The 12,252-nt window shown below is 39.7% G+C and overlaps 1 protein-coding gene across 3 annotated transcripts; it reads left to right on the plus strand.

The window, feature by feature from the left end:
* Positions 1-35: 35 nt before the first annotated feature.
* Positions 36-6,538, plus strand: mettl27 (methyltransferase like 27). 3 transcript variants are annotated; one of them, XM_072702429.1, is made up of 8 exons: positions 36-142; positions 1,415-1,470; positions 3,913-4,081; positions 4,246-4,370; positions 4,451-4,579; positions 4,838-4,973; positions 5,111-5,203; positions 5,761-6,538. In XM_072702429.1, exons 4-8 carry the CDS (start codon positions 4,251-4,253, stop codon positions 5,967-5,969), a joined length of 687 nt encoding a protein of 228 aa, XP_072558530.1. In that variant the 5' UTR covers positions 36-142; positions 1,415-1,470; positions 3,913-4,081; positions 4,246-4,250; the 3' UTR covers positions 5,970-6,538. The 3 variants fall into 3 exon arrangements, with proteins under 3 accessions (XP_072558530.1, XP_072558529.1, XP_072558531.1); XM_072702428.1 differs by lacking the exon at positions 36-142 and having other exon boundaries at positions 1,289-1,470; XM_072702430.1 differs by lacking the exons at positions 36-142; positions 1,415-1,470 and adding an exon at positions 3,449-3,578.
* Positions 6,539-12,252: the final 5,714 nt, after the last annotated feature.

Raw genomic sequence — 12,252 nt, forward strand, 5'->3', positions numbered from 1 at the left:
TGGGATCTCCTGCCAGCACACGACATCAAGGCAGACCGCCAAGCACTTCGAACGTCTCAGCCCGGACGGGATATTCAAGCGAGGGGAAACCACCACCGGAGCGCGACCTCCACCCACCGCAGATCAAAGCCTGTGTAGCCGAGTTAGTTAATATATTATTGAACTTCTATAAAACTTTTTCATTTATTTTTATTATTAGTATTATTATTATTATTTTAGTGACGAGGCTGAAGTTGGCTACTTATTCGGATTTTTCCGGTCCACCTTAAATACTTCTTTTTTTTCAGCTATTTTTTACAGGCCCCTGCTCTTTCATTTCAAAACGTCCCAAAAATCCGCCATTGCCATCTTGTAGTAGGTATAACAGAGTGTAAGTAGACTTATTTTGGTGAATTTTTACTGTAGCATTTTTAAATAATCACCTCCTAAACTTGGCACCCCACTCCATTCTATATGGGTCTGATTGCATTTTTCAGCTATTTGTACAGGCCCCTGCTCCTCCATTTCAAAACGTCCCAAAAATCTGCCATTACCATACCAGTAGGTATAACAGAGTGTAAGTAGACTTATTTTGGTGAATTTTTACTGTAGCATTTTCTCATAACCACAATTACATCCCAGCTTTCTTTAGGTGCCTGAGGAAGTGCAGTCGTTGGTGTGCCTTTTTAGTGACGGCTGCTGCATGCCCAGCTGACTTGAGGCTCTGGCACTAAGGGTCACCCCCATGGAACCTGAAGCTGCAGACTCTCTCCTCAGCATCTCTTCCAATGTGAATGGGAACTGAATGATCCAAACCATGTGCCTGTAAAAATAGCTGAAAAATGCAATCAGACCCTTATGGAGAATGGAGTGTTGGTGCCAAGTTTAGGAGGTGATTATTAAAGACTGCTACAGTAAAAATTCACCAAAATAAGTCTGCATACACTCTGCTATACCTACTATAAGATGGCAATGGCAGATTTTTGGGACGTTTTGAAATGAAAGAGCAGGGGCCTGTAGAAAATAGCTGAAATATGCAATCAGACTCTTATGGAGAATGGAGTGTTGGTGCCAAGTTTAGGAGGTGATTATTAAAAAATGCTACAGTAAAAATTCACCAAAATAAGTCTGCATACACTCTGCTATACCTACTATAAGATGGCAATGGCAGATTTTTGGGACGTTTTGAAATGGAGGAGCAGGGGCCTGTACAAATAGCTGGAAAAAAAAATAAGTATTTAAGGTGGACCGGAAAAATCCGAATAAGTAGCCAACTTCAGCCTCGTATTTTAGTGAACAATTTAGTTTTGTGCATATAAATTATGTTTATTTTATTATAAGTAGCATTGGTTATCAGAGGGCATTTGTTTTATTGACAAATTTATAAAAGGTTCATTTTTGTATATTGTTGTGGGTGGGGCACTTTTCTGAGCAGCGCACCTTAAGCCATCTCGCTAATTCCCGGGCAGAAGCTGCTTGGGAATCGAGTTGGTAAGACGTTTTTTTTTTGCTCTCTTGGTTTTTAAATTAATTTGTAATTGTACAACTGTGTTTTTACTTTATTTTATAAGGATATAATTTCTGTTACTTTTAACTCATGATTCATATGTTTTATTGTAAGAGTACTTGTTTGGAAAGTTGATAAATGTGTATTTTCTTTTTTTTTTTGTTTGGCTGTTGCGACCTCACCCGGGGGGTATTCCAGAAAGCAGGTTATGTGACATACCCGGGTAAGTTTAATGGTAAGTTAGTGGATAACCTCAACTTTCGGTTCCAAAAACGGAGGTTAACTTTCTGGGTATGTACGTAACCACAGCAGCTTACTCTCTGAAGATAACCTGCTACTGAGCAGGTTATGTTCCAGGGTCAGTTTGTTGCAGAAGGTTACTGAGCATGGCGTGCCCTTTTGATGACGATCCTGTGGACGTGGAGGCATAAATTATACGAGGTTTTTTTCGCCGGGAGAGAGTTATAAGACCGCGTATTGATATCTTTTCATTTCCTAATGATTATTTGGAAAAGCGCTATCAGTTTTCAAAAGAATCGTTCATTTACTTAACATCTCTTGAAACCGCATATTGCAAATGTCACAAACCCAAACCGCGGGTCTGCGCTTAGCACAGAAAACATTCTGTACATAGCGCTTCGGTTTTTTGCGTCAGGGCATTTTTTTGTACAATATGGGCGACGCAGAGCATGTAGGAAAGGCAACTGTGTGTAGAGCCGTTCGCACAGTATGTCTGGTACTTAACGCTTCTTACACACGTTTGTACAGTTCCCTGTCCATAAAGCTCTGCGTGTTATTGAAGAGGAATTCCACAGAGTGGTAGGTTTGTCCTTTGTAGTAAAATCTACGATGCATATTTAATATGTAGTCATACTATTTATATCTATAGCCTACATGTATTCATCCTGCACACACACACACACTTGATACTTCCATATATGACTTTCTATTTCAGGGTTTCCAAATGTAATTTGGAATACATGTAATACATGTATAGTGACAATAAAAGGCATTCATTCATTCATTCATTCATTCATTCATTCATAATTGGGTGCATTGATGGCACCTACATTCCAATTAAAGCTCCTTCAATAAATGAGGGAGACTATGTTAATAGATAGGCATAGATAGATAGATAGATAGATAGATGTCTTTATTGTCACTATACAAGCAAAGCGAGATAGTGTAGGAAATCTATTCATAGTATCAATGTGCAGGTAACTTGATTTTGTATCCTTAATTTTTTGCCTTGTTAAAATCATCAAACTCATTACTTTTTTCCACTAACTATAGGTAATCATTACAGGACAGTACAATGCTGGTTACCACTGGTTGCCCTCAGATGGGGTGAGGGGAGGTGGTGGTGGGCCCCCGCCAGTTAGACGGGCTTCAGCCTTTTTTCTATTAGCTACATGACAGAAAGAATATACTAAATCGTGTTTAATAAATAGTTCAGTGATCGTGTAATCAATTACCTTTTTGCAGAATGTTTTTGTGTTTCATTTTGACTTGGCTCAAAGTTCTTCTGGCTCCAGAAGGATTACACCTTATTAAATAAGAAACCATATATTGCTAGTCGATACACATTGTTATTTTAACCTAAAGAAATGAATGGCAGGAAAACTAAATGCTTTCATAGTGATTTAACAGTCAAAAGGATGCGGAAGGGTTACGTGTTTAATTATTTTGCATTATAATAAAAGGGGAGGCGATGTCAAATTTGCAATTTAATACACACGCATTTACTCTGTCCGTTATTTTTTGCCAAGCCAACTCTTTCTTTAGCCGATGCAGCCGTATTGCTTTTTTTCATTATTATTGGCTTGAATTCCTCATATGCGTGCATTAAAACGTCCAACTCCGCCTCTGTGAAGTATGCCGCTCTCTTTTTTTCACTTTGATTTTCCATTCTGACTCGTGAAATCGGCGATCAATCGAAAACGTCTTTATGTATGCACGGTGCACGCGCATTAACTCTGGGTAACCAATAGGAGGTTGATTGAACTTACTCTTCTCAGGTGTTTTGGAACTGACATACTCATGGTATGCGGGTTTGGGGTATATCAACCCAGAGGTTAAGATTTACCAAATGGTAAGTTAACCAAGCTTTCTGGAATACCCCCCTGGAAAAGAGAGCATATATTGCTTTGGAGTGCAATCACCGTTCTATATGTTAACAGGTTGGGTCCTCTTTTCTTTTATTGATATTAAAAATTGTCTAATCGATTAATTATGTTAAATAATGTTGTCTTAAATATAACTTTATTTCATTGTTTTGTTCATCTAGTCTTTTAGTCTTTATAATCTGGTTTATAATTTTTTTTTGTCTTTTAAAAATGTACGGGAGAAGCTGCTTGGGAATCGAGTTGCTGGAAAAGAGAGCATATGTTGCTTTGGAGTGCAATCACCGTTCTATATGTTAACAGTAAATCATCGTTGCTGAAACGAACCGGATGTGGCTGTGATTCTTTCGCAACCGTCTGACAACCGCTACACCTGCACCGCCCCGTTTCCTCTTACGGTTCGCGTGTTCCGGCACCTTCTCTCCTATCCCTGCAGCTTCGGTGCAATAATTCAAGGTCAAGTAGTTCTGAGGTAAGGTACGGTTCGGCCCAAAAGAAACACAATAGTGGTGAGTTTGTTCAAGACATAAGCACGTTGTGATGGAAACCATACATGTGCATTTTTACGATCAAAGTACAAGATCATATACGATCAACAATGTGTGCCAACCAGGTACCTGTGGTGTTGTTTGACAGCTATAATGATGGCTGTGAACAGGTCCTTCAGCGACGTAAGAAAAGTCATTCTATTCGCGCAAAAAAGCACGGGTGCCGAGGAAAAGGTTGCTTTCTACAACGACTGGGCTAGTAATTATGAGCAGGTAAGATGAGGATGTCATGTGCAGAACACTTAGCGAAGGAGCCTACAGTGGCCCTACTTACTCCCCTCCTGTGTGTCCAGGATGTCGGCATCCTGGAATATCGAGCTCCTTCTCTGGCAGCGGAGCTCCTGTCTGCCGCCTATCGGGGAAATAGGGACACGGCGGCCGTACTAGACGTTGCTTGCGGAACCGGGCTTGTTTCCTCAGAGGTGTGTATTTTTGTTAAGCATTTTGTTTTTCTTAGCGTCATTTGTTGATCGCGTTAATATTCCACATAATGGCATCAGTAAGTCATCAGTACAAACGTGAATGAACGGCCCCTCTCCTCCCCCCCCCCAATGGAATTATTGATTTACAACTCTGTACCTTCCCACGTGATGGACAAACAAAACTGAACTTAGCCCTTTGTTCCAATGTATATTGTCATCTACCCCACCCCCCCCCCCCCCCGTATTATTTGTTTGCAGCTGCATAATATGGGATTCCGTAACTTTTTTGGGGTGGACGGCAGTCATGCCATGCTAGATATAGCCAAAAGGAAAGGCCTTTACAAAGAGCTGAAGCAGTGCATGCTGGGAATGGAACCACTTCCTGTTCAAGCTGGTATGAACAATCCCTGTTCCTTGTATTTCAATGCTTTTGCACGTAGGTGTGATGTAAGAAATCCACAATCATTCCTTGCAGCCTGGTCTGAGCTTCCATTCCCCCACTTTCTCCCCGTGGCCTGGTTTCCACCACAGGGTCATTTGATGCAGTTGTTATTGTTGGGGCCCTCAGTGCTGGTAATGTGCCTGTCGCTGTTGTCAAGGAGCTGTGGCAGGTGGCTAAGCCAGGTAGGTGTGTCTGTGGCCATCAGGGAAGGAAAAGTACAAGTACATATGCATCAAATTAAGTCGTTCCTGGGAACTATAATATTGTTGCTGTCTGATGTAAACCACATATGTCCACTTTTTGACAATTGCTTTTAATTATAGATGGAATCACTCAGTCGCCTCTGTCTACTGACTGTGGTTAACAATTCAGTTGACCAATAAAAAGATGTTGTATGACATCTGTTTAACTGGTATTTATGTTCGTACCAGTTAACCTTAGTATCATTTTATATCACTAATTGCAACAACTTCATGTTGATAGTTGCATAGGTAGCAACTAACATCATTGTTAATTGTAAATATAAACCACGATTATTGAGCATCTCGTCAACACTGATGTATTTGTCTCTATGACAACAATCCACAGAAGTTCATCTGAAACATGAAACCGGTCACTGATAGGTTTCCTGAAATAATGGATTTTTGGAGATGCATGTTTTGCATATGTGCATAAAATGATGTTCATGCTATAGCAGTGACTGTACGTTCTGTGATGCTTCATTGATGTGCCCATGCAGGGGGCTATGTGTGCATAACAACGAGGGGAGATGTGGACAATCTGAAGTACAGGACTGAGTTGGAGAACACCTTCGACAGCATGGTGCAGGATGCCCTGTGGGTGCAGGTGGATGTGAGAGAAGTAGAGCAATGGGAGAGGGCGGTGTCAAATAAGGAGGCAGAGCACATCCCTGGGGTAGTGTACCTGTACAGGAAGTCATCAGATTGAGGTGACCTATCAACAAGGGAAGAGTTTGACGTCTTTGATCAGGGGCTTGTGATCTTGGCGTGATTTAATAATCATGGGAACAAAAGGGAGTTTTTTTTTTTTCTACAAATCTCTTGAAAGTTATGCTCCAAAGAGGGCAACCGTAACAAACAAACCCACAATGCCTTGCATCCTGACATCATCGCCATGAAAAATTCACTCAGACTACAAGAAACTTTACATACTTGAACATATCCACTGCGAGGGGGGTGATGTGAACCAGAGGTAGGCAACCTTCATCCTGGAGTGCTGGTATCCTGCTGGTTTCCCATCCCAGGATGCTGGCACTTCAGGATCAAGGTTGCCTACCCCTGGTGTGGACCATATGTGCATTTATCTGTCATTAAAGTCAAGTTTGCATTGATTCAGAGCTTGATCCAGGATGTCCCTCACCCAGTAATGGCCTTCTGTCATTCTTTATTATCTTTTGTGATGTCTTAACACTAGAACTACCAAGGCGGTCATTTTGACCATTTTAAAATATTAAAATGCAATTACTTTTTAAAAATAAAACCCACATAACTACGGGACCCTGACCTCCTCAATGTGTGTATATTTTATCCTAACACTGTTATTTTATCAAAATTACAAAAAATAAGAGTTTTGAGGGTTTCTACCTAGAATGGCCATAGCGCGGTCATTTTGACTTCTACCGCTTTTATTGACCGCTGTATGTATTATACGTTTTATTTCAGCGTTTGCTACTTTTTCCCGCTACTGGAGATTTGCGCCACTGTTGCCTAGCAATTATTATTTTTTCGCATCCTTTCAGACTTTAGCTTTAGTTTCGTACTAAACAAAAGAAAGAAGTCAAAATGTCATCGAGAAGGAGAATGACTGTGGCCGAAGTTTTATCTGAGCTTCAGACACTTGATAAGGCTGAGTCTGAGGGAGGAGCAGGATCGGACACTGACAGCTCCTGGTCTCTTGAGGGCTCGTCTGATGCTCTCTCTGAAAGTGATTCATAAAGTGTTTCAGAGAGTTCCTTTTGTAAAAAAAGACGTCTTTGCTCTTCCAGTTCATCATCTGCTGGAAATGCATCTAATGATATTTCAGGTAAATTTCATAAAAATACAAGCTTATTATTATTATTAGATTCGTTTTATGAGTAGTAGTTACATACAGGGTTCGTACGGTCATGAAAAACCTGGAAAAGTCAGGGAATTTGAAAAGAGCAATTTCCAGACCTGGAAAAGTTTTGGAAAACGAATTATACACGTAAAGTTATGGAAAAGTCATGGGAATCTGATTCATAAGTAGCAGTATAATAAAGTAAATAATTACGTTAAGATTCGATGAAGATTTTTTTTTTCCCAAACATTAAATTTCCGCGCAGGCGCTCTGGGTGGGGTTAAAAACGTCAGACGCGAGACGTAGTTTTGTGATAATGCGCGGGGGAGTTTCAGTCGCAATATGCCGGGTAAATGTCGCTTTAACAATAAATGGCTTCACTTGGATAAATATAATACATGGCTTGAAAAAGACAAGGACCCAGGACGTGCCAAATGTCGACTGTGTAGTAAAACTTTCGACATATCAAACATGGGAGAGGCAGTCCTATCTAGCCACACAAGGGGGGCTAAGCACCAAGCTGCTGCTACGTGTGAATCTTCGTTCAACCCCATCACTGGCTTTTTCTCTCACAACGCCAACGCGAGAGCCGCTGCCACCTGCAGCACGTCCCTCTCGTCCACCTTCAAACAAGGGACCATTTCAGACACCGTGTCCAGAAATGAAGCCCTTACAGCAGAGGTATTGTACGTGGGCGCTAATGGTGGCAAAATCTCACTATTCTTATAAATCGTGCAAAGACACAAGCCAGCTATTTCAGGCCATGTTCCCCGACAGTCATAGCTACGAGATTTGCATGCGGTGAACGCAAATGCTCGTATATATGTACTTTTGGACTGGCCCCTTACTTTAAGAAAAAGACTTTGTCCGAAATATCGAAGCAAAGACTGTACGTGATGTTTGATGAAAGTCTGAATCACTATTTACAGGCTAAACAGTTAGACATGCACGTGAGACTAAAAGAAAGGATATCTGCTGAATATTGAACAGCTTATTGATGAGAAGCTTGCAGAAATTAAAAAATAAACTGTGTGTAGATTGTTTTTGGGGGAGTAGAAGGCTATAATTTGTTAAGCCAGTGTTATTGAACTATTTTATTTATTTATTTTTCAAACAGTGTTGCCTCCCAGTTATGTTAATTAGGGCTAGTTGATGTTTGTCAAGGTTCACATTGTGCTGATGTGTCAGCAACATTAAATGTTTTTTTTTTTTTTTTATAAAACCACATAGTTTGTCATTATTTTTTGTTTAAGAATACTTTGATAAATGTTCATATGGATTTTTGGTTTTCAAAATGGTTCAACAGCTAACAGCTAAGACGGTGGCAGTGCCAAGTGCGGAGAAACTGCAATAAAAATAAAACAAAGGACACGTGTGACAAATGTACAGAGAAGGTGGAGATCACCTGTGTGGACTGTGAATAACAGATTCACATGCATCAGGGACTTTGCCATGGTGTGCGGTAATTTGTTTATGTGATTGCCCACTATGAGACAAAACGGTTTAGGATTTTACATCATATTTTCCTTTAACTCTTAAAGCATGATATTTTTTCTAATTTAAACAAATATTGCATTTAATAAAACTTTTTTTTTTTTTACATTTTGTAATTCAAATTTGCAAATTGATAACAGCGGTTCGACGATTGTCAATCAAATAAATGTTTACATTCATTGATTTATTTCATGTCCTGATGCTTTATTATTATTTTTATTACCTATTCTAAAAATGAAAATGAATTTATGCTTAATTGTATATTGATTATTAGTGTTTTATATAAAATGATAAATGAGCGGTCAAAATGACCGCTTACGGCGATTCTAGTAGTTATAGAATTCTGGGAGTTCGAGTGTTAAGGTTTCATAATGGTGTGACATCAATGAGATGTTGGTCTGTGCCTCACCACTTCTGGGAAATATGTAGTAACAACGCTCCTGGATGGGTCAATTGACATTATCACATGTACCATCTACATTTTTTGTTTAATATGGTATCATCAATTTACTCCGTCATTGCTCTGTTTACCTGAAACCGTTCAGTGGAATGTTGCAGTGTGGTACATGTAGAATTTCTGCCACTAGATGGCAGTATACCCAAGGACATAGCTGGTCAACAATAGGAGGAGCTCTCGACCCTACATGAGCGTACAGGTATGGTGTTTAGGTCCGTCATAAAAATGTTAGGCAATATGCTTGCAAGTGTTTACTCATTCTTTAGTGACGTGTAACTGTGTTGAAACCACTTATACGTCTTGATAAATGAATCATGCTATGCCCTGTCTCTACGTGTGTGGAGTTCGCGTGTTCTTCCCGTGTCATCGTGGGGTTTCTTCCAGTTCTCCGGTTCCCCTCCCCGGTCCAAAACCATTGTTGTATTGGAGGTACCAAATTATCCATAGGTGTGAATAAATGTTTGACTGGTCTGTGTGGTCCAGGTATACCTTACCTTGTGGGGTAATGTGCCCACAATGTAATGAATACCTGTTTTTTTTCCTGGTACCCATATAGGAAAACTCTATTTTATAAAAATACGTGACTGCACTGAAAAAACTAAAAACAACAATTCTTGTATTTTGTTTGGTTACTTATGGTTATAGTTAGGGCTGGGTAGGGGTTAAGGCTGTCATAGTTAGCATTAGCATTTCTCCCATGAAATTAATGAGCGATCACCAAAAAGATATGATTACACGACTATGTGTGTGTGTGCGTGCGTGTGTGTGTGTGTGGCATCCAGCCCTGGGTTATTCCCTTCCTTGCGCCCTCAGCTTCTGGGACATGCCCTGGATTCCTACGACCTTACGTAGGACAGGCAGGTACAGAAAATGGATGTACGGGTAGATCATACTGTTCGTTCGAGTTTGACGATTAAAGAAATGAAAATGAAAATTATTCAGTATAATACACACTAAACAGTTTCTCATTTTAAATGAGTCTGGTTGGAAGTATGTACAATTTGTCACAAAATGACGTTACCAGTGATGTTTTGGTAGGAAGCAGTCATGTAGTAGTCATGTTAATAGCTTACATTCTTTCAGTTTGTTGCTAAATTCATTGTTATGTGACGTAGGGAAGACGTTCATGTTTATTTCCACACGTAGCGACTAGACCAGTGCATGTCAAATCCTCCAAATCTTTATTTTCATAATGCCACATGATTTTCAAAGTTGAGATCAATAAAGTCTGCCTGTCTGTCTATTCTATCTATTGTATCTAATCTAAATCAAAGATACTGAAAAATAACATGCTCATTGAAATGGGCCTTTGATTTCCAGTTGAAATGCAGTTGAAACTGTGCAGCTAGATCCTGTACAGCTGCAATCGATACTATTTTAAATGCAACTGAGACTGACATATGGCTCTGTAGAGAACAATTTGAGCCACACCACAAATACTCAGTGTGACAAGCAAAAGAAACTAGACCTCCCTGTTGATTTAATAATCTGACCTCAGAGACACAAACATGCTCGACAAGTTACCATCCTGTTTGTTTTGTTCTGTCCTGTTCTAGTAAATTAAGTACTTTCCACCACCTTATAGTCTATTACATGTAAACAAGGGGAAACACTATAGTGTAACATAGGCTTTACCTGGATTAGCAGTTCGTAAAATTAATTAATGATTTATTCATATAATCGCATTTATCCAGAAGACTGCCTTAAAATATTAGGCACTGCTTGAGATAATTTGACATGTTTTAAAGAGCTTTCTCAGGAATGTTTTCCAGAGTTTAAACCCACAACAAGCACCGTTTTTTTCTCATTCAGTGGTGATCTGGACTATAATATATGCTATAAAATGCTTTTTATTTTCAAAATAGGTCTTACTCAGAGGCCATAGACTTACACCAGCCTGTAATGAAACTGTAAAAAAACATCACTTAATGTCACGCTTGGTTGCCTTTAGCTAAGGACCAAGCCTAAGCACTTGGTCACCGTTGGTTTCAGTAAGCAAAAATGTTACGTGAAATGAACTGTGATCTCTCAGGTGCATGTGCAGGGCACGCAAGGATGGTGACATGTTTTCTCAGAATCTCTCCTTGAAAAACCGGTTCTTTTTCTCTTTTTTTGTTTTTGTTCCTGATGATCTTGTTTTTGTTTAACATGAGTTGCACGGGACAGAAAACCTATGTTAAAGGGAGTGAGTGGCCTTCTGTTCTCTAGGAGATGTTTGCTGTGTTGACAACAACAGAGATATACAATTTAATCATTTCCTTTTTTTTTAACCAAAGTTCTGGATGCTTCGTTCACACAGTTTTGTGAATTAATCCAACATGAGAATGTTGTCTATAGTTAAACAATGTGAGTGGGTTCCTTGCATTACACCGCACATGTAAGAAAAAAATCATTATGCGAGCGCACCTGTAGGAGTGTCCTGCAGAATGGATAGGAACCAGTACACAAAATTGTGTGAAGTGTTATGAAGTTTTTAACACGTGTGGCTCTGTGGGTTTGACTGCTGCGCCTGTGATTAGAAAGTAGAGTGATTTTACCATTTGGCCCTTGCGTGAGGTCCTTCATCCAAGGGATTAATTGATTGATCCTGCTTTCTCAACAATACATCACTTTGGATTAAAGCATCTATTGAAATATAAAATCAGCACAGCAAACCCAGTAGTAAAGCTGCATTACGTGATTGTATGGGCTACAGTGGATCACTGAAGGAACTCGTCACTTCAATGAAAAAGCATTTCACACTAGTCACTAGTCCACGGGAACTCTCAGAGCTCCGACAGATAGGATATATACTGGGTGTTATAGCTGCTAGTGAGGATTCTACCCCAGAACAGATTAGGGTTTCTCAGAACCACGTGTGTTTTGTGGGATCACGTTTGTAAAAAAAAAACAAATACAGTAATTTGTCTCTTAATGATGGGGATATGGTCTAAGAAATGCGTAGATAGATGATTTCATCGCTGTGTGAACATCATAGTGTATTTACACAAACCTAGAGGGTAAAGCCCAGAGTTTCCCAACCTCGTCTTTTTGCAAAAATGTTGACTGTCTGGCTGGGAGCTGGGAGGGAGCAAAAATATGTAGGACTGGGTTGGGAGACACTGGCATAGCCTGTTACACACCTAGCATATGTGGTGTAGCCTAAATAACGAAAAAAAGTACAATATAGCAAATACATCAACCAGTAACATAGTATTATGGTACTAGTATTATGTACTGTAC

Source organism: Paramormyrops kingsleyae, chromosome 18, assembly GCF_048594095.1.
Source record: "Paramormyrops kingsleyae isolate MSU_618 chromosome 18, PKINGS_0.4, whole genome shotgun sequence".
Classification (NCBI taxonomy): domain Eukaryota; kingdom Metazoa; phylum Chordata; class Actinopteri; order Osteoglossiformes; family Mormyridae; genus Paramormyrops; species Paramormyrops kingsleyae.

Excerpts from the sequence above, each read along its gene's own strand:
- mettl27 (XM_072702429.1), top strand. The coding sequence starts at position 4,251 with ATGATGGCTGTGAACAGGTCCTTCAGCGACGTAAGAAAAGTCATTCTA. Across the intron at positions 4,371-4,450 it reads GGGCTAGTAATTATGAGCAG|GATGTCGGCATCCTGGAATA; the intron begins GTAAGATGAGGA and ends CTGTGTGTCCAG. Across the intron at positions 4,974-5,110 it reads ACCACTTCCTGTTCAAGCTG|GGTCATTTGATGCAGTTGTT; the intron begins GTATGAACAATC and ends TTTCCACCACAG.